Source organism: Conger conger, chromosome 1 (assembly GCF_963514075.1).
Source record: "Conger conger chromosome 1, fConCon1.1, whole genome shotgun sequence".
Taxonomy (NCBI): domain Eukaryota; kingdom Metazoa; phylum Chordata; class Actinopteri; order Anguilliformes; family Congridae; genus Conger; species Conger conger.
In genome coordinates, this window is record NC_083760.1 from 62881080 (window position 1) to 62905949 (window position 24870).

Consider the following 24870-nt stretch of genomic DNA (forward strand, 5'->3'; position numbering starts at 1 on the left):
TCTCAACATCGCCCCACTACTTCTGAACACAGCTTATCCTGAGCAGACTCTCTCACATACCATCACATGAATGTGCACAAGTATATATTCACACGCATACATACTCTCTCACGCGCGCCCGCCCGCCCCCCACACACACACACACACACACACACACACACACACACACACACACACACACACACACACACACACACACACACACACACACACACACACACACACACACACACACACACACACACAGGCATCTGTGCACACATATTGTCCCGTGCATGGAATTATTCGTAACAAAGAGGTCAAAGTAATTCTGCTGCAATGTTTCAGAAAAATACTGAACTTTACTTTCACACTTCCTGATCTATAGAATCTGAATCACTGATCGGATGAATATACTGTATTGCTTATGGTCAAAGATAAACAATGTCCATCTTTGACCAACTGTCACATCATTAATGTTTTAATTACACCGGTAGTAATACATATAAGGCTCATTTACTTTTCCACCAGCCACATGGTCACACCACCGTTCATCCTATTACTGATGGAAAATAACCCCAGTACACCCATTCAGCAATACTTATGATCATCAATAATCCCAAAAAACCCAATCATTAATATGTTTTTGATTATCATTAATCCCAGTCAACCTGTCGGTTGTTCTCAATATTCCACAGCAGCATTTACTGACAGTCCAACATGAGCTACAATTATTCCTCAAAAGCACATTTAAAATAGACCAGTTATGCTCCCACCCCGGAAGCTCACTGCACAAGTTATTACTGCCAGCCACAGCACAGTGAAAGTGTGTGTTTACGGACCCTTGTGTGTGTTTACGGGCCCTTGTGTGTTAATGCACTACAGGAGAGACGTGCTGTAATACAGGTTTGAGGGGATGTCGCGACAAGGCTATTTAATAGAAGGCACTTAGGAGCAGGTCTGCAGGCCAATTATGATTGTGGGAGTTGGCAGCGCTCCTCTTCTAAATATAGACGGTCCACATGCCTGGTGCCAAACAGGAATGAATGCTGGCATGCTCTGGTCAGGTTTTATCCAGTAGGCTTCAGGAAGTTGTAAAAACCCTTTTCTGTTTCCCAGTAAATTTATCAAGACACATTTTCTTCTCATACTGATGTGTGTGCCTGTGTTTGTGAGGATGTGTCATACTGAACAGTGATGTCATTGGGTTGTGAGGGAGTGTCATACTGAACAGTGATGTAATTTGTTTGTAAGAGTGCGTCATACTGAACAGTGATGTAATTTGTTTGTGAGTGCATCATACTGAACAGTGATGTAATTTGTTTGTGAGAGTGCGTCATACTGAACAGTGATGTAATTTGTTTGTGAGAGTGCGTCATACTGAACAGTGATGTAATTTGTTTGTGAGGGTGCGTCATACTGAACAGTGATGTAATTTGTTTGTGAGAGTGTGTCATATTGAACAGTGATGTAATTTGTTCGAGAGGGTGCACAAAGTCTCGGTGCTGGAGAGCCCTCCCCCAGGGAACTACCTGGGTGCTCTATACCTGTGTTTATGAGTGACCTACTTAGAGCAACTTCTGCCTGAGTGGAGCGGAGCGTGTCTGTATCTGCGATGTACAACAGTACTTCCCCAGGGCGGGTTCCTTCTTCATCAGTCCTGAATACATTTACGTCAAACTCTCAGAGATGTGTGAGCTAAAATGGATCTGAGGATTTCATTCAAAAACAAAATTATGAGTGAAATAACAAACTAGGTAGTTTGTTACTTTATTTAAACAATTTTTTTATTAACCAGGCCAGCTATGAACTAATTTCATAGTTCGGTTCTGCTTTTCACGGTTCACTATTTTTTCTCTCTTATGTGGTTCTGATCAAACAACCTACTGGGGACACTAGTTTATCCACTTACCAGCGAAAGGGCAATATATGCGAGTGCTTATGTAAGCATGCATATTGCTATGTGTGTGTTTATAAAATCTGTAGGCTCCGGCTCAATCAGATGTTGCAGGATTAATGACGGTGTTCAGATTCCATATTCATCCTCTTTTTATCAGCTTATGAGATGCCAGTCAGAATGACGCACATGACGCTGGGAATCCAGAACATTCTGTGCAGAGTAACTCAGCTGGACAGAGCAGGGGATTAAAATAAGGTGTCTGAAACAGCCATCCTTTAGGCTCAGTCCCACACTCTCAGCCGTGCTCCACTCCACGGTTAGAGCCCTCTATACTGAGTCTCAAACGCCTGCCCATCCTAGCTCCGCCCCACCCTTATGGCACTGCTAACATCTCTGCCCCTTCCAACCCCATCCCCGCTGAGTACCTGAAGATAAGCTAAACACGTTATTGCACACGAGAGACCAATGAGAAAACATGGCAGTTTAAACACAATCATTTAAAACAGTGCACAGAGCACATATGCATGACAAATACATGGACCCCTTTCAGTTATCAAATTTCCCTCATCTACATCTGTCATCTCTCACTCATTCTCGCTCGCCCTCTATCTCTAGAAATACTACAGCCGGGCAGAGAGGACGGGAGTGAAGGATCAAGTACACTAGAGTACACTCAATGACTACTTTCATAGTTTCAAGAGGATGTGGATACTGATCAAGCGGAACTCCCAAGGCTACTGATTAAAACATCACGGCCGACGATTAGCACAATGCAGATGATAATCACGAATGTTATTAATGAGGCAACAATCCAGCCTGATAAAAGAAATCCGTAATCTAACAGTTTGTTCTATTAAAAAAAATCTAATGATGATAAATTATAATCAAAATGATTAGAGGCATATCGGCTAGAAAATTAAGATCGCTTTCAAAACTACCAAAATTATTGTTTTCTCAAAGCCCTTATTATCAGTGGAAATATTAAATTGAAAAATGGAGAAGAGCTGAGAAGAGAGTGAAGACACACCGGTCTCACACTCTAAGGCTGGCAGACTGTGTGGATTATTAAGCTCTGTGTGAAGACGGCAGCCCCACTTTCCAAACCCACTGGCAGGCCCACAACAGTGAGTCACCGGCTGAGGACCCACCCACCTGGACCAGTGATATCACAAGTGAGTGAGAAGGGAGAGAGGTGCATGAAATTTTCCTGGTCCAAACATACAGCTACACAATGATTTTGGCAATTGGCACCACAGATGTGGGACTGTGACAAGACTCGAGGCCTTTTCGGTCATTATCAAGCATATACAGGTTACACTGCGCTGTTCATTAGTCTGCCCCACACTAATGTCAGGAAATGGTGCACTCACACCACTCCCAGCACACATTTTTGGTGACGCTTTCTAAGTGACAGGCTCCAACGGTTAATATAAGCAAAGCAAAGTATTTCAATTTGGCATAATAAACATCAAAATACAAAAGAAACTGCTCATCTTTCCCATCAGCCTGAGATCGGATGTGATTTATAATAGCCTGGTTTATAAGAGCATCCAAGCTGTTGTTGGCAAGCTAGAATCTAGCGGGAATGGCCTGGAAATCTAGATGGTCTGGAAACCCTCCTTTATGCGAGTGTTAGTTACAGTTAATTTAGTAGCCCAACAAGTGACATGACATGAAGTGACAAGTGAAGTGAATTCAGCGTAATGTTGAAGTGCTAACTAGCAAATGGTAACTTAGTGAACATAATTAATTACAAGCAGGCGGGAAAGAGATTAATGTGACAGACAGTTATCTAGAGAGTATAGTTTTTATCTCAGACAGTAAGCCTGCCTCTTTCCATCATGAGGATATAGAAAATCTGGTGAGGCTAGTTAGGTTGCTAACTCTAACCTTTAGTGGTTTTCACCAGCCACTATACACTGCTAGTGAACTATGGCACTTACGGCAGGTGAGATCCATCCACAGCTCACTCCTGTAAATTATGAGTTGACAATTATGAGTTGAACAACAGAGGAAAACAACCTCCCCTGTAACCATATGTTACCATATGTAACCAACCACCTGGTCTGATGCACCAGGCAAGTAACCCACCCCTCAACAGCACAATTAGTCTTTCTCCATTTAATATGCAGGGACAGCTGCATACTGCAAGTCAGTCTTTATTAACTTTATTCACATAAGCAGGCAGGTAATATGTTATTATGTTATTATATGAGGCCGATTTAAAGAGCTGGATGTTAGCTCAAGCTGGACACTGATGGACCCTATACATGGTGCTCTCGAACTTAAGATTTCAATCCCTAACACCACTGCGTACAGACCCACATTCTGTGTACCTTCTCCAGCTCACTCTCACCAGAACAGAAATAAACTGGAACTAAGGACTTATAAAGCAGAAGGAAGAATAATACGGCATCTCTGCCCTTGGCATCTGTAAATCTGCTGCGGATACAAAAACCTCATTCACAAATCAACCGTACACTAATCCGAAGGTATCCACACAGGAAAAACAGAAATAAGTCATGCACAGCCAGGAGACTTTATTTGATTTTCCCAGTGGGCAGAATTGCAATGCCATTCCACTCTGTATTTACGCACCTCATAAACATCCCAAGGGAGTTGGCAACTCCTTCTCCCAAATTGGGTTCCACATGAATGATCCCACAGCAAACATCTGGAGAGTACAGCTCTGACAAATTGCATCATTTCAGCCTTTTACTTTTTTTTGTTGTTGTTTTGTTTTGGTTTTTTTTGCAGTCAAGCTTACAAAGTCAACCATTTCTACAAGCTCAATATTTCTTGATCTGACAGTGTTGTATTGTAAACCATCAAATCCACACACAGAACAGACAATATCAATGATTTCAACCCTTCCGCCATGTGTGACTGTGACCATTAATGAATGGGTTGGTTGGAAAAGAAAATATGTGTAACGAAGCACAAATGGTACCATCTGTCTTAACGCAAAATAGCTGCCAATTTGCTTGGCTCTGCAAAATGCAATCTTTACAATACAACACGGAGCATATGCTAAATGCGCTGTTCATTCCTCAAAAGTCAGAAAAACGATTACTAACAACCACTACCAAACATTATGGTAAGGGTACTGATACAGTTTTGAATTTTACAGCTAGAAGCTAACCAGTAGTTCACAACACCGAGAAACAAGTTTTGCTAACTATAGTAGTCTCAAGCTAGATGTATCGACATATCCAATTCATGATATTTATCAGTGCAATTGCAAGTGTACAGCAGTTAGGCTACTTTTAAGTAAAACTGTACTAACTTTTATTTTAAAAATAATTTCTAGTGCAATAACAACAGTGTATTGCTACATCGCCTACAGCCTGCGTAAATTCTACGGAACACATTCCACTCAACCGAAAAATACAGTTTGAGTTTTATTTCAACCCCGCTCACTAGTTAAGAATTAAAATGATTTTACTGGACTAAATTCATCACCATGAAGGGGTTTTACCAAAGGAAACATAAATAAAACCTTTAATCTGTGATTTCATGATTGGGTGGCAATCACATTAACAGTCCTCTTTGATAACATGTTCAGCGTTAAAAAAACAAAACAATTCCTTTGGGGGGTTTTTGATGCAGTCAAAATCCTTTTGAGTGGAATGTGTTGCATTTAGTCTCCCTTTGCATGATTTCGGCTATTTCGGAGAAGATTTGGGAGTGTTCAAAGACACAGCCACTTTTTTTCTTTAATTTTCAGACGGTCATACTATTTAAACAGGCAGTCGTTTTATATGAGGCTACCAGATATTGAGCGAGTGACACAAGAAGATATAAAAGATTTAAATCAAACCAGTATTTTATTTATTATTATTTAAAAAAGGAAAAATATTCCATACGTGGCATTAATAGTACATTTTAAGAAAATATACACAAAGAAAATCGTATGAATGGCGCATTTAGCCTAATCTTACATGCAGACTATTCAAACAGCTTTTTAAGGATTCTATTCCACGGGCTTTCATCACCCTATCTGGGCACTGGTTACATTCAATATGCTCATCATCAGATCCCATGGTGTGTCAGACTGTTTATTCTATGACTCGCTCTGCACAGAGATGTCTAGTCATGAAATTCCTGCTTTAATTAAGAATTTAACCCCTGAGAGAACTCACTCTCAAATTACAAGCAATGTTCTTTCACCACTCCCGCTTTCGCTGATTTATGGTGCCCTCTGATGGTTTATAGGTAAATTGCACAAACCACAAATACAGAAACCATGACTACACCCAGGACCACACCACTGGCATATGCTGAGGCCTTGAACTCTTTAACCGAGATTCCTCTGGAAGAAAAGTAGGTGGGCCAGTAGGATGAAGTATCCATGGTAACAATAAAATGATTAATATACGACTTAATTGAGGGATCCTCTTATTCAGACTAATCTAGCTATTACACAGCCAATGTGGAAAAATAAACTAATCAAAAAGGCATGACAGAAAAAATACTACGACACAGACCACAATAGCATTCTCCTTTGAAGCTCACATAACTACATATACAATTTAGTTACACATATAATTTAAGAAACTATATGTGCTTTACTGCATGTTTATGATTGAAGGCTTTGCATGCGCAGAAGGATATTTTAGATATTTACAATGTGGCAGCTTTTCCATTACTTACATAAGGACATTAGGGGGGCTTTTGTAAAAATAAAGGACACTTCAGGTGTTTTAAAGAAGTTTTGTACACAAAAGTTTACAGAGCCTTCCCCAATTTTAAGAATTTATTACATTTGTTCAGGAAAGGGTGCCAGTGCCTTGAATGAGATCTTCACTAAACCTGTAGACAGTGAAGCTCTCTGGACACAGTCTTGATTATCCCAGTAGGCGGCGCAGCCTACAGGTTGAGTAATGCCAAAGAGCACTTTCAGCTCTATGGGACGTGTTGTGTATAACAGAAGGTACTGCGGTCCTCCAGTACCAAAATGTATGTCATTTGTTTACATATTGTTTCTCAGTATGCTAAATGTGATAAATTACTTAGTTAAATCACAGTCTTAACTTAATTCTATTTAAGAGTATTTACTTAATTCTATTAAAGATTGATCAGAAAACGTGTTGCAGACACAGACATAATCCACACAACAGTTTCTTCCACTGTAAGCAAAACTGATTCAAGCTGGACTGACAACACTAGAACAACCACAATTCTGCCATGAGGTTCTGCAAATAGGTCCTGCTGCAAATTACCTGAATCACTGCCACCATTAAGAAAACATCCCTACATTGCCAGAACAAGTCACATGCTAATACAATCATGTGCAATGAGAGCAGTCATAAAAAGTGAATGGATGTGAACCACTGAGCCATTACTAAAATCCAAGCCTCAAAATTGGCAGCAGAAAAGCAATGAGGAATATTGCCAAAAAGCATATCCGCTTTTCAAAAGTAGAAACATTAAAGGGGCAGTGTACAAGTGATTATAAGGATAGACTGATTCTATGCAATTAGTCAGTTCCCAATTACAATAATATGTAATGTATCATCATAGGTTTGCCTCACACAATATACAATAGCACAGCAGGGAAAAATAGCAGTGTGCTAGTCAGACTCTCATACCAGGCTAATTTTGTGCCATTGACTTGGAAAGTAAAAAGCCTTTTATACTCAGTAGGGGACAGGGAGATAAAAAAGATAAAATTGTTTTTTAATTTCAGAAAATTAAACATAATTTCACAAAAAAGAAGCACTCTCTTACTTAATTTTGAAGGATATACACTCAGTGACCACTTTAGTAGGTAAACCTGTACACCAGTTTGTTAATGCCAATATTTAATCAGCCAATCAGGTGGCAGCAATGAAATGCATAAAAGCATGCAGATGTGGTCAAGAGGTTCAGCTGTGTGATCTAAGTGACTTTGACCGTGGAATGATTATTAGTGTCAGACAGATCAAACTGCTGATCTCCTTGGATTTTCACACACAGTGTGAAACAGTTTCTAGTGTTTGCAGAGAATGGTGCGAAAAACTAAAAACATCCAGTGAGCAGCAGTTCTGCAGGCAAAAACGCCTTGTTAATGAGAGTGGTCAGAGGAGAAGCCAGACTGGTCGAAGCTGATAGGAATGTGACAGTAACACAAATAATCACACAATACAACAGTGGTATGCAGAAGAGCATCTCTGAACACAACGCATCAAATCTCTAAGTGGATAGGCTATAGCTGCAGAAGACCAATAAGTCTAAAAAATGAGTCTAATAAATACCTAATGAAGTGCTCACTGAGTGTATGTTATCCGCCATGTCAGTTGACATCATATGTTTGTCATGTCCATGCGCCACGTGGCTTTCCTGGCTTCATTCATAAACTCCACCAATTTCCTTTGCTACACACAAAATTCAAACTTCACCTGGTCTGTGAGGAGGTCGCCGTGTTCTAGATTAGTAACATTTTTTTACGAGAAGGAAAACTGGAGACCAAGCTCACAGCAAAGCCCAAACCTCCTCATTCAGTCAGTTTCTATACACATGAGATTCACCTCTTAGGTCAAATTCAATAACAGCTTTTTCTGTAGTATTAAAACTGGCATCACAACATTCCAATTTCCTCTGGAACCAGGCATACACTGATTGAAGCAGGAACACTGAGATCTGTTGAGTTTCTCTAACCTTTCAGGTCCATAGAAAGTTAATGGCTTATGTATATTGGTATCCGTGAATACATCCGTGAAAAGCTTTCATCATCTTCTAATCCTGTTGCCTACTGAGGTTCAAACCCTCTGGTTCTCCCAGCTTGGGCACAGGGAGGAACTGAAGAGCCTTTGACCAAAACCTGAATTAGCCCACACAGCGCCGCACTGCTCCGACACCACAGGGTTCTGACTTGTCTGCCACACTCCCAAAATCAAACTGGATGCAGGTGGGGGAAACACACAAAGGGAACTCTTCATTTCTGGGGTTTCAGAAATGCAACCGTGACTCACTCTCAATCCAATGCTGCGTTGCACAGCCATCTCGGATCCAGAGCTGAACAAAACCGGGCCAATTAGGCTACTTATTTTCAGTTTATTATCAAAAAAGAAGAAACTCACATCCCCACAGTCGGTCTGGTGACACACCAGGGTGTTGCGCTACACTTAGAGGCGGTGTTAGTGCACACAGACTGCGTCGCGGCAGAGCTAAATTTGTATGAGGCATCATCAGAGGATGACTCAGCCTCCCAGTCGTATTTGCCCACATTGCTCGACTCATTCCTCCACACTGGCACAGCAGGGAGCAGGGGAATGTGTTCCCTCACAAAGCCTTTTTAAAAAACAAGCACATGGCTGCATTTGGTCCCAGGTTTGAATCCCCTCTGTTAAATCACAGAGCTGCAGGTAACTCTTCTGCCAGAAAAACTGCTGCTTGATTTTGTGTGTGTGTGTGTGTGTGTGTGTGTGTGTGTGCGCGCGCGAGTGTGAAATGTGTGAAAAATGTGTGAAATTACAATAACATGTTAAATCTGTGAAGACACACTAACTTTTTACTACAGTGTGTAAATGTGCGACTTTTTACTTGTGAGTACATACAGTACTGGCACCCTAGACTTTAGACATTATTATATATATGTTTATTTTTTTGTGTGTGTCAGTATAAAAGAACAATATTTCCAAATATTCATTTTCCAAAATATTTAATTTTACAGAGACACTTTTGTATTTAAGTTTAAAAAGTAACATATTACTGTAACCAATTGACTACTTTTTACATAAAAACTTGATCAAGGCTGTCTGAGATCAGAAGCAAGGAGCCAACCAAAGTCTGCAGAAGAACTGTGGCAAGTTCTCCAACATGCTTGGAACAACCTCCCTGCTGACTGTCTTACAGAACTGCAGGACAGTGTTGGTTATCACAGAGAAGTGATGCAGTTTTAATGCCGAAAGGTGGTCACAAAAAATATTGATTTGATTCAGTTTTTAACTATTCTGCCAAATTACTCAAATGTAATGTAAAATGTATAGTGCGTTTATTTGGGCCTTTCATTAATTTATTTTTGAAAGAATTTTATCTGCACACAATGTTATACAGGTGCCTAAGACTTTTGCACACTACTGTACATGTGAAAAAAATGTAAGAACACTTGGGTGTGTAAATGTATGTGCCACTGAAACAGATATAACGTGCTACAGAGATTGAGTGGGACACTGCAGCACAGATAACAGTCTACAGAGTTGAGAAAGATGACAGGCTAAGTCAGAAATGTGAAATATACACATGACCGGAATGAACAGGAGGCACAAATCGGTGATAATACTTCCAGCGGCTTTTGTGTTCACAATAAGTGATGGCTTCAGGCTTGTTAAAGAATAGAGTGATCTGGAGAGCGATACCCCTTCATGTCTATAAACAGCAGACTTCAGAGATCAAGTCGAAAACCCCTACAGTGCCACGTCACTTCCTGTCTGGAGCCACGACTGACCTGAAACAAAACAATGCTGAATGTCTGCAGTCTCACTCAATAAAGGCTAAATGAACCCTCACTCAGTGTAGATCAAACACCATCCTAACAGTGATTTCACCCAGTAAATACAGTGAAGTGACCTCTAAACAGGCTTGGCCTGCACCGCGATGTCGCACGGTTAAGGCATCGGGCCTTGATGCAGACATCAGCTTGTTACAGTTGCACACTGAGGACCGGGGTTCGCGCCCGGTCCTGCCAAAGACGAGTACGGCCAGAGCACGAGGGAGCGGCATAATCGGGCCATCACTCCGAGGGTGGGGGCAAGGTCCCGCCAGCATCAAATAAAGCACACAAAAAAAGCACTCCGGATTGCCTCAGAATCACGGTCCGGAGCTCGAGACGATGTGGCTTGAAGGCGCGTCAACCTCCTTCCGGCCGAAATATGGAAGCAGGTAACAGGAAACCTCTTTTTGCCACATCCCAAGACACTATTCTTATTACAACTTGTTCTGGGTAAGACAGTCATAAGGAACACATACATGAGAAGCCATCACACCTTTTGGGTACCAAGTACAATAACAGGAGTTATGCCACCTGGGGGCTTCCACTTCCAAGCCAAAGCTGACCAGGTCTTGATGCAATGATATATTAGTAAGTATTATGCAGCACACATATATAAAAATGATCCATAACATACAGTCATTCAAGGATAGTCACTTGGTTTCCATAAATCAAACCTCCCGGATGGGAATATAATTCAAATTCAAAGCACTCCCCAAACAGGTGCACACATAGAACTGCAAATGAATTTGAGTAAATCCACCACTAATGAATTCACAGACACAGTTCTTAATCAGGCCTTTAAAGGTCCAACTATAATACTCTGATTAAAAACAAAACAATTTCTCCTAACAATTAAAATATAGCGCATGTTTTAGGAGGTGCATTAATCTGGATACTGATGGGCAGCTTGTTATGAGCCTTCAGGGATGTTTAAAAAGCTACTCCTCCTGAGCAGCCAATTTAGTCACTGTGCTGAGCGTGGCGCTTTACAGCAAACCCACAGCACACAACAATAAGATGTGAAAAGCCATTTGTACTAATGCCTATAATGAACCATTAAAGTCACTTCTGAGCTCAATTCAGAGAAGGCCCCATTGAAGGTAAACAGTAGAAATAATAAAACCATTATTACATTTGACAATAACTATCCTCCCCATAATTCCCCACTGTTGAAACAGGAAGCGACACAGTCTCACAAATACAGAAATTGAAAGGCACACTCGAGATCGCAGTGATTTTGGAAGACTGGATGGATAACTTCACCAGAGCAGAGCTGTTGTCACTCCACAGAGCGAATAACAGGAAATAAGCTTACATCAGTGCTGTGGCTCAGGTCCTGGGCTCCGAGGCCTGGGAAGGGCTCAGAAGAGAGGGACACGCTGGTGCCAGTCTGGGGTACGGAGGGGGTCGGACCCCCATTCTTCAACTGCTCTGCAGAGGGAGAGGTGGGCACAGGCCAGCCAGGGTCAGCATCTGGAACATGCAACACAAGACATAACACTGGTCAGATTCAACACTGACAGACAACTACAAGCTCCAGTGAACCAAAAGCTGTATGTATACCCATATGCCTGTCTGATCAAACCCATCTGAATGCAGCAGCACACAGCCCCACACACAGGACAGAGTGCATTGTGAGTGGAGTGGTGTAAGGATTTAAGACAGTTATAATAGATACAGGGGAAATTTACAGGTTTGGATTTAAAGCAACAGGAGAAATGAAGAGTGCATATTCTTCCGACTGTAGATTGTTAGATTTGTATCTCTCCTTCAATAAATTAAGAAATCATGAATAAATACAAGAGTGTACCAGAAGAATTACAGACTCTGAGTTCACCACTAAATCTTCTCAGTAAAACCCAGCCCAACTCAAGCACAAACAAGCTACTGACCAGTGAAAAAGGACCAAATGAATGCCTTATGATCCTTAGTCCAAACAACACTGCCCAGCTACTGTGTTGTATATCCCATGAAAACAAGGGAAATATTCAAGCGTGAAAAATGTCCAGCCATGAAATTCTAACTGTAAATCCTGTCTATTTTGCCAAGAAATGCAATACTCTTCACATTAGACTCCAAACTTCAATCTAATTATACCAATTCAAGACCCACTGTACCTTCTGCATGTACATTATTTGTACATATACATGTACATATATCCCTGTGAGGCAGTGGATAAGGGCATGTGAGTGCGTGTGAAGGTGTGTGTGTGTGAATACAGGAGGTGACCGAATCTTGCTAAAGTCAATACACACTACATGTCTTTCTGCATTAGGCCAGATCCCAGAGGAGAGCCCAGAATACCTTACCTTGACACAGTGCTTTAATAATACAGCTCTGACTCACATCTCTCTCTGTGGGGGGCTGAGGCCACTGTTCTCCCTCTCTACCCAATCCCTAACAATATCCTTTTCATACGCTGAAATTACAACCAGAATTATACAACCAGGTTTTAAATCATAGATGGCTAACTTGCTTTGCTGCGGTAAAGTTTGCAGCTCTAATCAATAATGTAAAACATTCTTGTATGATAAGTAGATTTCCCCGTTGTCTGATATCATATGCACACCATTGTGGAGGGCTTTTTGATACAATGCACTGTAAAATTTCAGAAGATACCATCAATTCATATCTGACAGAGAATGCTGCTGGTGGACAGTGTAATGTAATCTAATGTAATACAACATTATTTCAACAGTTACATTTATTTATATTTGACTTGCCTTACTGTACAAACAGGTGCAGAATAAGAGAGATTAATCATCACAGACTGCAGATACCAGTGTGTAAATCAATTTCAAGAGCGCAACGAAGCACAACCCCCTAACCAACTGAACCCTCCTATACAAAAGCCCTCCACAATCTGCAATTTTACGTCACCCTCTGGAGCTACCAGTGAAAGTGGGCATAGGCACAGTCTGGATTTCATCCAATACCGTGGAGCTTATCCGTAAATCGAATGAGCCACCCAGCAGCGTCCCTCTATAGTCTAATAGCATGAGCGAAACTGACCAGAGGCAAGGCTGTGACCGCGGCTGTGCTGCGTAGCCTGGGTCACGTTCTGCTGCAGGATGTTGAGGCATTCTCCCAGGCAGCTGAGGGTGGCAGCCGAGGTGGCTTTGAGCAGCAGCAGGTCCTGGTCCAGTGAGGTCAGCGGGCCGTGGGCAGGCAGGGACTCTATGGAGCGGACCAGCGACTTCTGCTGACCCTCAGCCTGAGATATGACCTGCACAAACACAACAGGCCAGGGCCATTTTCACTGGGCTATTCTCTCGCAACCTCACATTAAACTCACACACACACTCAAATTAAACGCACATTAAACTCATACACACACTCACATTAAACTCACACACACATTAAACTAACAGAATTACATTAAACTCACTCACATACTCGCACACTCACATTAAACTCACACACACTCACATTAAACTCATACAGACATAAAACTCACTCACGTACTCAAATTAAACTCACATACTCACACACTCACATTAAACTCACACACACTCACATTAAACTCACACACACATTAAACTCACAGACACATAAAACTCACTCATACACTCAAATTAAACTCACATACTCACACACTCACAGTAAACTCATACACACACTCACATTAAACTCACAAACTCACATTAAACTCACACACACTCACAGTAAACTCACACACACTCACAGTAAACTCACACACTCACATAAAACTCAGACACTCAAATTAAACTCACGCACTCACATTGAACTCACACAATCACTCAAATTAAACTTGCACTCTCACACACTCAAATTAAACACACACACTCACATCAAACTCACACATCACTCAATCACCAAACAAACTTTATACACAATCATGGACATTATTCCAGATATTACCCTACATACTGTACTCACCAACCGACACTATGCAATAAAAATATTCATTCAAATAATCACTCCCCCAACAAAGTGATATCCACTTAACCGCTCACAGAACCAAATGGTGTTTATGTTATATCCATAATCACACAAGACATACAAACATTCCTTAACCGACACCTTGTCCAAGCACTCATTATATTAACACAAAAATCATTCACCCACAATCAAATCTAGTGATCACTGAAGCGAGCAGTGAGTTCCTGCTCTTTCACACACCCAAATTACATTATGGGCACAGCAGCCTCCATCGCAATGAGCAAACCTTAGAAATCACATTTATAACACTACAGTGCTAATGCCACTGGTGAAGATTATAACTCTAACCCCATTAAGAGGAGCAAAGGAAGGACAGCCAAAGAATTCCCAGCTGGACCAAAGTAAAAGCATTGGTGCTAATTTAGCTTAATGTAGCTTTAGCTTTGGATCAATCAAGGGTCAAATTGGTGCACAAGCTCAAGCAATCAAATGCTTTTATGGGTTCAAACTGCTCAGGAGCAGAGGAAAAGACACATTCACTAAATCAGACCATTAAGAATTAGGATGTAATGAATAGCCAGACACCTCCATATTGTACAGAGCCAGCGACATGCTTCCCCTGAGTAAAGTTATAAAACTAATACAGAATGTCATTCCGCTAAAGAAAGACTACAAGCGGGTCATCCTGAGAATCAGTGCACAGCCAGTGATGGTAGCATCCTCTCTCGATATCCTTTTCACACTTCTCTACAAACTGCACCCTCAAAACTGAGCTGTCACGAAATGAAGTGGAATTAAATGGTTTAATTTTCAGAATGTCAGATTTGAGCGGAAAAGGCCTTTCACGCCAGTAAAGCCGTCTCTCTGTCTTTCTCTCTTTCTCTCTCCCCCCTCTGGGACAGATGCAACATTCGATAAAAGCTTCTTGGGAAAAGTAGTCACCGCGGAGGTGGAGAAAACATCAGGGTCTGAAGATTCCTACGACCTCAGAGCATTCCAGGTCATCCAGGATGTACACCATTTCAATTCACACCTTTTTATACTCCCTATTTTCAGTTCAAGGCATTTGCAAAGACTCTGATCTCCTTGCATTTCCAGCATCTAAAAAGATCTACAGCAGTCATGCACAGACCGAGTACAGCATGACTTACGCTCAATGTGGTTTTTTGCCCTCAACAGGCGGCAATGTTTTGCTTGATGTTACTGCCAAAGCGAACTCTATTCTACCCTCTAAACTGAGAGTTTCTCCAATTGACCTATTTGAGTTAAGACTGCCTTTCCCGAAACCCTCTGGACTATAATTCGTTATTGTATAATTTTTTTAGTGAGTGAAACAACAAGAAAAATAGGAACAGCCTTGAAGCTTTTTCTCCTGTGTGAGAGACAATCGCACTACATGACTAATTACATTACATTATTGGCATTTGGCAGACGCTCTTATCCAGAGCAATGCACAGTTGCCTTGCTCAAGGGCCCAACGACTGTGCGGATCTTATTGTGGCTACACTGGGATCCGAAAAACGCAAGACTACCTTTTGACACAACCAGCTGTTGAGGGCAAAGACATAGCTAACCAACTTATGCATTCTCTCATGGAGGGGAGGCTAGCCATAATGACACACAGACCCTTAAAAACCCATTAGAAAATGGGTCACATTCAATAAAAGATAATAAAGTGATAATAAACCAGCACACTGATACAGACTGTACAGAGTGATAATAAAACAGTGCATTGACACAGACTGTACAGAGTGATAATAAACCAGCAGAGTGACACAGACTGTGCAGTGACAACAAACCAGCACACTGACACAGACTGTACACAGCAATATTTCAGCATCTGTGGGCCTGGGCCCTTCTCTGACACACCTTCTGTGACGCAAGACAGATGTATTCCAAACACGAACAGAGCCGTGTGTATATTTAAACTTCTGGCAATTGTCAAAATAAGTTTCACATATAAAATAAAGTTTGGAAAGAAAAGACTTTCAGAGCATGAGAAACTTAATGGCTGAGCTTTGTGACTCAGCTGACAAGTGACACAGATCCGGAGAAGCAGCGCAGTCCCATGGGCCACCACAAGGGGAGTGTCTGGGAATTTTGAGAAAACAAGACACTTCTGCTAAAAGGGATTGATCAAATCTCCTGTTAACCACCTTTTCCCCTATCCCTACCTCCACCTACTGTAAATGAATACTTTTCAAAGATGTTTGGAACCTGTGTCAATCTGCCCTTTCTCCCTTCTGCCCTGGATATTACAGACCACAGCTTAAATTTATCTAGTTTCTCAGGCAACAGACAAGTGTGAAATTACTCTATTCAATGTAGATTACCTCCTCATACCGACAGACCAGCAATCTGGGCTATAGATTAAAATTCCATGTGTTGGGCACAGCACTTTTGGAAAGACACCACCTGATTAATATTGCCAGCGTTGTAAAATGGCATCTAATAGAAGCATCCTTAAGCATCTATAGGGCTGAATATCAGTAATGTACACTCCTGTGTTCAGGGTGAATATCAGTAATGTACACTCCTGTGTTCAAGGTGAATATCAGTATTGTACACTCCTGTGTTCAGGGTGAATATCAGTAATGTACACTCCTGTGTTCAGGGTGAATATCAGTAATGTACACTCCCGTGTTCAGGGTGAATATTAGTAATGTACACTCCTGTGTTCAGGGTGAATATCAGTAATGTACACTCCTGTGTTTAGGTTGAATATCAGTAATGTACACCTCTCTGTTCAGGGTGAATATTAGTAATCTACACTACAGTGTTCAGGGTAAATAACGGTCTTGGGCTTGGTGCTTTCCCCTGGTTGCACCAGTAAAAGTGTGGGCATAACATGGGCGCCATAAAATCAACACACTGGCTAATGAATGCTGGAAAATAACATCTCTTGTGAGAAAACATTTAAAAAACAAAACACTTCAGAAAGGAGAATTTATATTTTTGAGACCAAGTGCAAAATATCCAGGGCGAGCAACGAGTCATTAAGGGACAGGAAAACACATTTACCCCCTTTCAGTGACAAAATCTATTCATTTATCACTCAACCTCACTGATCAGATAGGGTGAAGCCACAACAGTAGCAGCCACAGCAGACTACAGGCTTATTCTCTCAAACATATACAGCATTTCTGTCCTTCTCTCTACCTCTTCTGTCTCTCTCGTCCTCCCTCCCTCCCTCCCCTGCCTCCCAGGCTACGTATGACCCTGTTGTGCTACTCTAAACCATCTACTGCTGTCTGGGTGCCAATCAGACTCATTGGGATGCCTTCCTGCAGTGTGTGTGCCCAACTCTCATGTAGTTACAGCACCTGATGCATTATTCATTTTCATTATTTCTTAAGTTGAAGTTTTCTAATTCCCTGCAGTTAAACCATGCTGACTTCCAAAATCTAGATCTGGCATGCCTGGTGTGACCTGTTGTGGCATTTCTGTTATGAAAGTGGCATTAGAGGAAAACAGTGAAAGCACTGGCTCACTGGCAGGGGAGAGAGAGGAGTACTGAAATGGTGAAATTAAGTGGTTGCTGGCAGCACACAGCTAAGAGAACACTAGGCACCCTCCTGAAGGTTGCAACCATTAGATAGGACAGGCCTTCAAATATGACTAAGTATTTCAAAGTATTTTCATTAAAAGGATATACTATACAGTGCAGTCCACAAGTATTTGCACAGTGGTAGGCTTTTTGTTCTTTTGGCTCTGTACTCCAGCACAATGGATTTGAAATGAACAAATACAAGGTTAAAGTGCAGTCAACTCTGTCAACTTTAATTTGAGGGTATTTACAGTCATATTGGGTGATATGTTCTTCTTTTATACACAGTCCCTTCATTTTAGGGAACTAAAAGTAAGAGTTTGCTTCTCAGCTGTTTCTGATTAGTCAGGTACTGATTAGTCATAGTACAGGTACAAGAAAGCTTTCAGTATCTAGCCTTGATTCTAAGGTTTTAATTGTCTTCGGAGTCTGCTATTGGCATTTGTCAACATGAAGACCAGAGCCATGCCAATGATAGTAAAGGAAGCCATTATGAGGCTGAGAAACAAGAAATAAAAACAGTGCAAGACATACGCCAAACAATATGCTCAACAAAATACATTGTCACATCATCAAGAAGAAAGAGAAACATATTAATTGCTTCATTTCAAATCCAATGTGCTGGGAGTACAGAGCCAAAAGAACATAAATGCTACCACTGCCCAAATAGTTACGCACAGTACTGTATAAATGAAGCGATAATATATTTGATTTTCACTCATAGGTACTCACTCACATTGCAGGACTGTTCCAGGTTGGCGGTACATTATGGGAGTTCCCAGTGTTGGGAACTGGTGGGCCTATGAAGGTGTAACATGCTTCACTGGTGTGTGACCCTGTTGTGCAAAGAATTATGTTACTCCTCTGCCTCTTCTGTTTTATGCTGCTGCGGACTCAGCTTAAATAATATATGAAAGGGAGCTCAACGCAAAAGCCATACCGTCTCCCTCTCATATTCCCTAGTTTGGTCTTGCTTATTCTTTCTCTCATTTTCTCTCACTTATTGCTCTTTCCCTCTCTCCCTCCCTTTCCTGTTCTCTCTCCAAGCTATGCACTCCATTACAGAGGGATGTATGCCTGAATGATGGTGACCTTGTTTCTTGGAAAAAGACTCTCTCGTAAAACAGTGACTCAGGAACTTTAACTGAAAAATGGATACCCACCCCTTTCACAACCTGGGTCTGCCTGCCACAGCTCTCATAGCCCTGTCACTTCAAGCCAAAGCACTGGCCCCGTCTTGCCTCTTGTTCCACAGGCTGAAGCCCCACCACCTTTCATACCCTTGTCCTACAGGCTAAAGCTCCATCCCTCTTATACCCTAATCTGCAGGCTAAAGCTCCATCCCCTCTTATACCCCAATCTGCAGGCTAAAGCTCCATCCCCTCTTATACCCTAATCTGCAGGCTAAAGCTCCATCCCCTCTCATATCCTTGTTTTAAACACTGAAACTCCACCCCCTTTTACACCTTCACCCAACATGCCAAAGCTCCACCCAATCTCTCACACTAGTTTACAGGCTGAAGCTCCACCCAATCTCTCACACTAGTTTACAGGCTGAAGCTCCACCCAATCTCTCACACTAGTCTACAGGCTGAAGCTCCACCCAATCTCTCACACTAGTTTACAGGCTGAAGCTCCACCCAATCTCTCACACTAGTCTACAGGCTGAAGCTCCACCCAATCTCTCACACTAGCCTACAGGCTGAAGCTCCACCCAATCTCTCACACTAGTTTACAGGCTGAAGCTCCACCCAATCTTTCACACTGAAGCCAGATTTATACTTATGCGTAGACGCGTAGCCTATGCCGTTCCTTACAGCGTAGCGACGCAGACCGTAAGAACTGTGATTGATCCGCTTGGTAGCATGAGTCTACAGGCAAATTTCACTCCATATCACACACTGATTTTACAGGCCAAAGTCCTGCCCTCTTCACACCCTTGTCCTATAGGTTGAAACTACACCTCAGCACAGCAGGATGGTCTCTGTTTATCGGCAGAAAGTGAGACAGTCTTTTGGTAACCATCTTTTGTATGGAGGTATAATGTGCACTGAAAAAAAATTATATATATATATATATATATATATATATATATTAATGAGCTTTCTGCACTCGAGGAAGGGTTTCCTCTAGGCCTGTCAGACTATGACAAACGTATCACATTCTTAATTTTCTTCATATTTATATTGGCAGCCCTGATTTCTTCAATTGAAGAAGCATACTTTTTCTTAGATGAGTCACTGCCCCAAAGTCAGACTCCACAGCACAAGAACAAGAGAGGCTTAACAAGCCAAATCAACCTCGAGTGCAGCGCATGTCAGCAGACTGAATGCCCTCAGGTTCTGCTAGACACAACGATGACTGCATATATTCACACATGAAATAATGAGTCATTTTGAAGCATAGCTCAATATGATATTTTGAGTAACTGCCAAGAAAATGTCAGTGACCGTTATAGAGCCATTTCCATGATTAAAAAAATACAGCCGGATCTCAATTTCTAAAGGGCTGCCAGATATCGCTAAACTGTGAAAGATACCCTGGATGTGCATGTGTGTCTGTGTCTGTGTGTGTGTGTGTGTGTGTGTGTGTGCATTCTTTATGCTCATTTAAAATACCAGTACTTATCTCTGGCAGCCAGAAAGTGTCATTTTTCAGGATTTCTGCATTAAAGGCATTCAAAGTAGCATTGGAAAAGCAGCTTTAACCCCTTTGCCTTTACTTAAATGGCAGCTCTTACAAAGCCAGGCTGCTGTACAGGCTGCATATACATGATAAAGCCATGATTTTACATCTTCTATCAACACACCATATGATGCATCCTCAAATTATGTTTCATGAACGAAAATGACTTCTTATTTCACAGATAAAGTTAAAGTCTTTGTATGGTGAGAAGGAGACCTTTACAGATGTCACAGGAAGTGACAAACAGTGATGGGCCACAGCCAGGACTCCTACTCCTTTCACTCACTGCACTGAGAGGACCAAGTGATTTTCACTCTGCCTGAATACACTCTCTGGCATAACCCATTCTGATTAATTATTCAATCGAACATGCACACAGAATATTTGGAAACGCTGCAATTTTTTCCCGCGTCAGCATTTTGATACGCAGTAGCAGCCAATTCTAAGAGTTTGGCTGGTTTCATATTTAACTGTCTTCACTCCCAGTCTCACACCTCAAACTAATTTTCAGTTTCCACACTTTCACAAATGAAATGCATGTCCACAGGTAAAAGCATTCAGAATGGCAAATGTGGACAATGGAAAAAAACTTCAAAGCACAAATCAATGAAAAGCCACACACCAACAAAAATATCCTGGGTGAATGGCTTGTGGTCTTCTATTTTTAATGCAAAAATACTTTAAATACTGTTGCCTACAAATCAATGTTAGTGGCAAAAAGTTTGTAATTCAATCGGTCCTTAAGCTTTAAGCTAAAACAGAGAAAAAATTCTTACAGTAGTTTCCAGGCAACAAACTGACCATGTCATTTTAGTGCAATATTAAAGTATAATCATTGTAACTTCATGAAAAGATTTGCTGTCATCTGGAATGATACAATAAGTGCTCCAAAGCTGAAGCCAGGTCATTACAGAATCACAATGTAGACCTAGCTAAAAGCTGCCCTTAGTTTTTAATGAGCCAACACAAAGTTGAACGTGGCTAAAAGCTCAAATCTGTCTACAGTACAAACACAACGTAGCACATACATTACCTAAAAGCTACAGCAGACAACAGAACAAACACAATGAAGGAGACAGCGATAAGTTACAGTCGGCTAAGGGCAACAAACACAGTTCAGCCACAGTGAAAAGCCAGAGGTGGCCGGCAAGGTCCACAGGGGCAGAATTGGGAGGCGCAGCCCTACCTCTCTGACCTCCAGCAGCCTCCCGGGGTACTGGTTCTTGGCCCGGCGGCCAGCGGCGGGGGACTTGTGGTGGGTGATGGTGACGATGGCGCCGGGCGCCCCGGTGTGGGTTGAGTGTCTCTGGGAGCCGGGGGAGGAGGAGGTGGGCGGGGGGTGCGGGAGCAGGGAGAAGCTGCGGGTCCGAACAGAGGAGGTGCAGGAGGAGCCCTGGAAGAGACGGCAGCAGCAGCAGGAGTGAGAGGAGGAGGAGGAGGAGGAGGAGGAGGAGGGGGAGCGGTCGACCCGTTCTCTCTCCCTGCCGGGAGCGGGACCGGAATGTTCCGCCACCCCTCCGCTGCGTTCCGGCGTCATGCACAAGGGCATCTTCTGCCTTACAGGAAGTGATGGAACCAGGGAGGGAGGGGGAAGGGATGGGCGGGAGGGGCAGAGTGCCGGAGCAGCTGCACTGGGCTAGCAGGCATTACTGTCATCTATGTTCATATGTGCAATGCATTTCACACTGTTACCCGTTAAAAATAAGGTCTTCAGTAGAGTTTTCAGTGGTGTCGGGAAATAACTAAAATGGAATCCCCAGAGAGAATAATAATTCCTTTCAAATCTCCACGTACAATATTCTCAATTAATTTGCAGATATAACTTGTTTAGCCAGCATGACCAAACTTTCACACTGACTTATGGTATTTTTTCATTGTACCCTGAACTGTATACGTGATTTAATACTTTCTTTATGCCTCACACTGGAACTTCAACTTCACCATTAAAGACTCACAGTCTTACAGTGATTTAATTTCAAATCCAATTATTCTTAATACACGAGATAAAAGGAGAGGAAAGGGATTGTGTAAGAGAGAAAAAAGGTCCTTAGATAACAGCCCATCTAACAGCCCTGACTGAAACATGAGAGCTGCAGCATAACATCCAGAACTGCGGCTCAAGGTGACGGCGGTCAGTTCAGCCTCCTGAAGCATCACAATTTCATCTACCGCTCTCTAAAAGCTCCCGTCGGCTCTTTAAGGCCGATTCGCCGACTAGCCAGCACCCAATTTTGCCTAAGTGGACTACGGCTCAGAGAGCTATAACGCCACACGCAGAATGTTAAACAGTCGTACAACAGCATACACAACGTCACCAGATGAATTCAGATAGAGCTTCAGGAGACAGGACACGGACTCTGTGATAAGAAGAAACCAGTAGCTCACTGATTTTAGATAAGAAAATCCCTGCATCACTCCATCACCGGGCCTGGGTGAAAATGGGTGCTGAGGGCAATCTGACCACCGGGCAGTTTCATCAGCGTTATATGCTGCCGGTAATAGCAGTCGGATCCCATATCAGCTGATGGTAAGTAAACACCGGGAGGACTGGAGGGGAGGGGGTGACTGCTCGCCGCTGCAGTCTGCTGTGCGGATGCTGTAGATAAGACTTCAGAGAAGCCTCTTTTCTTATTAAATCTTTCTTTGACCAGGACACATCAAATATGATCTGCCAGTGAAAATGTGGGAGGAAATAAGGGCGCGCCTTGCACGTCTAATACCCTGTCGAACAGAGCGGAGCCTACATAGTTTGTGTCTAAAATATATGGCATTGAACACACTAGAGAGGAACTGCACATTAAATCCAAAGGAGATAGCGGCAGTGAATTTTTTAGGAGATAACACTGTCAGGGCCCTGGCTCATAGTCACAGCATTCAGTTATGTTGATAGACTATCTAACATATGAATACACTCCAGCCTTTATAGACAGGCACCAGATTAAAGTGGCTGAATATAGGCAAAGAGCCAGAGGATTAGCACTGCCAATAAACAACGAGATTAACAGTCTGCATTCAGTCTGCCACCCACACACAACAGAACAAGCTATGAAATCCAATTTCCCACATCAAATTAGCAGGGTACTGGTATGAAACCAGGGTGACTGAGCAGTTTTCAGGGCAAATCCATGATTCTTTCAGTGGATGGGAGTATTTGAGCAGTGTGAGTGAGTAAATGATGGTAAATATTACATTATTCACTTGAGGCCATTATATAGGGGGAGTTCATGGCTGTGTACGGTCCATGTACTTTGTCAATATATATTGGCCACTTAAAAAAACATATATTATCCAGCATTTGTACAGATGGGTAATGAGGATGTTCAAGTGCACAATATAGAAAACAGCCTCCCTGCTGGGAATGGAAACTGTGAACTCCTCGTCGTAAGTCCACTGCTTTTCAACAAAATGAACAGCCAGATTTATAAGAGGAAGCTCAGAGGTGAAGGGTGATCTGCAGCAGTCAGCCAATGATTAGCTTGGCAGGAAGAGAGCCTAAACTTGCCAGAGTGCACAGAATGAAAGATCTTGGAAAAGAACAATGAATATCCTCCGCATTTCGACCCTTCCGTTATGCGTGATGGCTCACACACACGCGCACAGATAATCTAAGGACATCTTTGTGAGGACACAGTTTGTTTCCTAGGCAACAGCAGTGATACCCAACATGTGCCAAGCTGTGCCCACATCAGGGAATTTCTGGTCCTGTGTGAATTCCTTTCTTCTTAATGAAAAGAGCCATATCAGTCCTGTGTGGAAACAGCTTCTGCTTGTGCTCTAACAGACAAACAGCTGGGACAATGAGCTCCATTCGAAATGAGGCATCACAAAACCGAAAGTGGACAAACAGAAGGAGAGGTATCCAATATGTCTGTGCTCTTTCTTCATATAGCAGGCCACCGCACATTTGGTCTACTCATACATTTTTGGGTACGTCCCCAGATGGTGACCCTCCCCTGAGTGCACACACCGGCAGTATGTGTTCATAAGAGACGGCTGGACATCACAGGGGCCTCTACACACGTCAAAGTAAATATTAAAGGTATCTACCGCTGTGGTAATGCATCTGTCCCATATCTCAGCAGCTCCCTCGAGTACTCTCTGCTTAATGGTAAAGTAGGCTACTGTAAAACTTAAAATGCAAACTGACATCTACTGGTGTCTCTCACCAAAGTGGGTAGGCTACTCCTCACTATAAAACTAGCAGAATTGAAATTGCCACTATATACAGTGCATAGATACTAGTTTCCATAGTCATGAAAAACTACATTTTAAACTGGATGATAAGTATGATAAAAGACAACAAAACACTACCCTATGAAACAAAAAACATATTAGACAGGTTCAACACACAACATCACTCAAAACATTCACAGGGCTCAGCAA

General features: G+C 42.2%; 1 protein-coding gene across 1 annotated transcript in view; it reads right to left on the bottom strand.

Annotated features, from left to right (window-relative positions):
- The window catches only part of LOC133108848 (oxysterol-binding protein-related protein 10-like), a 57593-nt gene that overhangs the window by 20399 nt on the left and 12324 nt on the right, over window positions 1–24870 (bottom strand). The window contains exons 4-6 of the mRNA XM_061218514.1: window positions 21674–21880; window positions 13365–13578; window positions 11668–11825 (exon numbers count right to left, since the gene is read on the bottom strand). Of these exons, the coding sequence (XP_061074498.1) occupies window positions 11668–11825; window positions 13365–13578; window positions 21674–21880 (579 nt within the window). The remainder of the gene's footprint in view (window positions 1–11667; window positions 11826–13364; window positions 13579–21673; window positions 21881–24870) is intronic.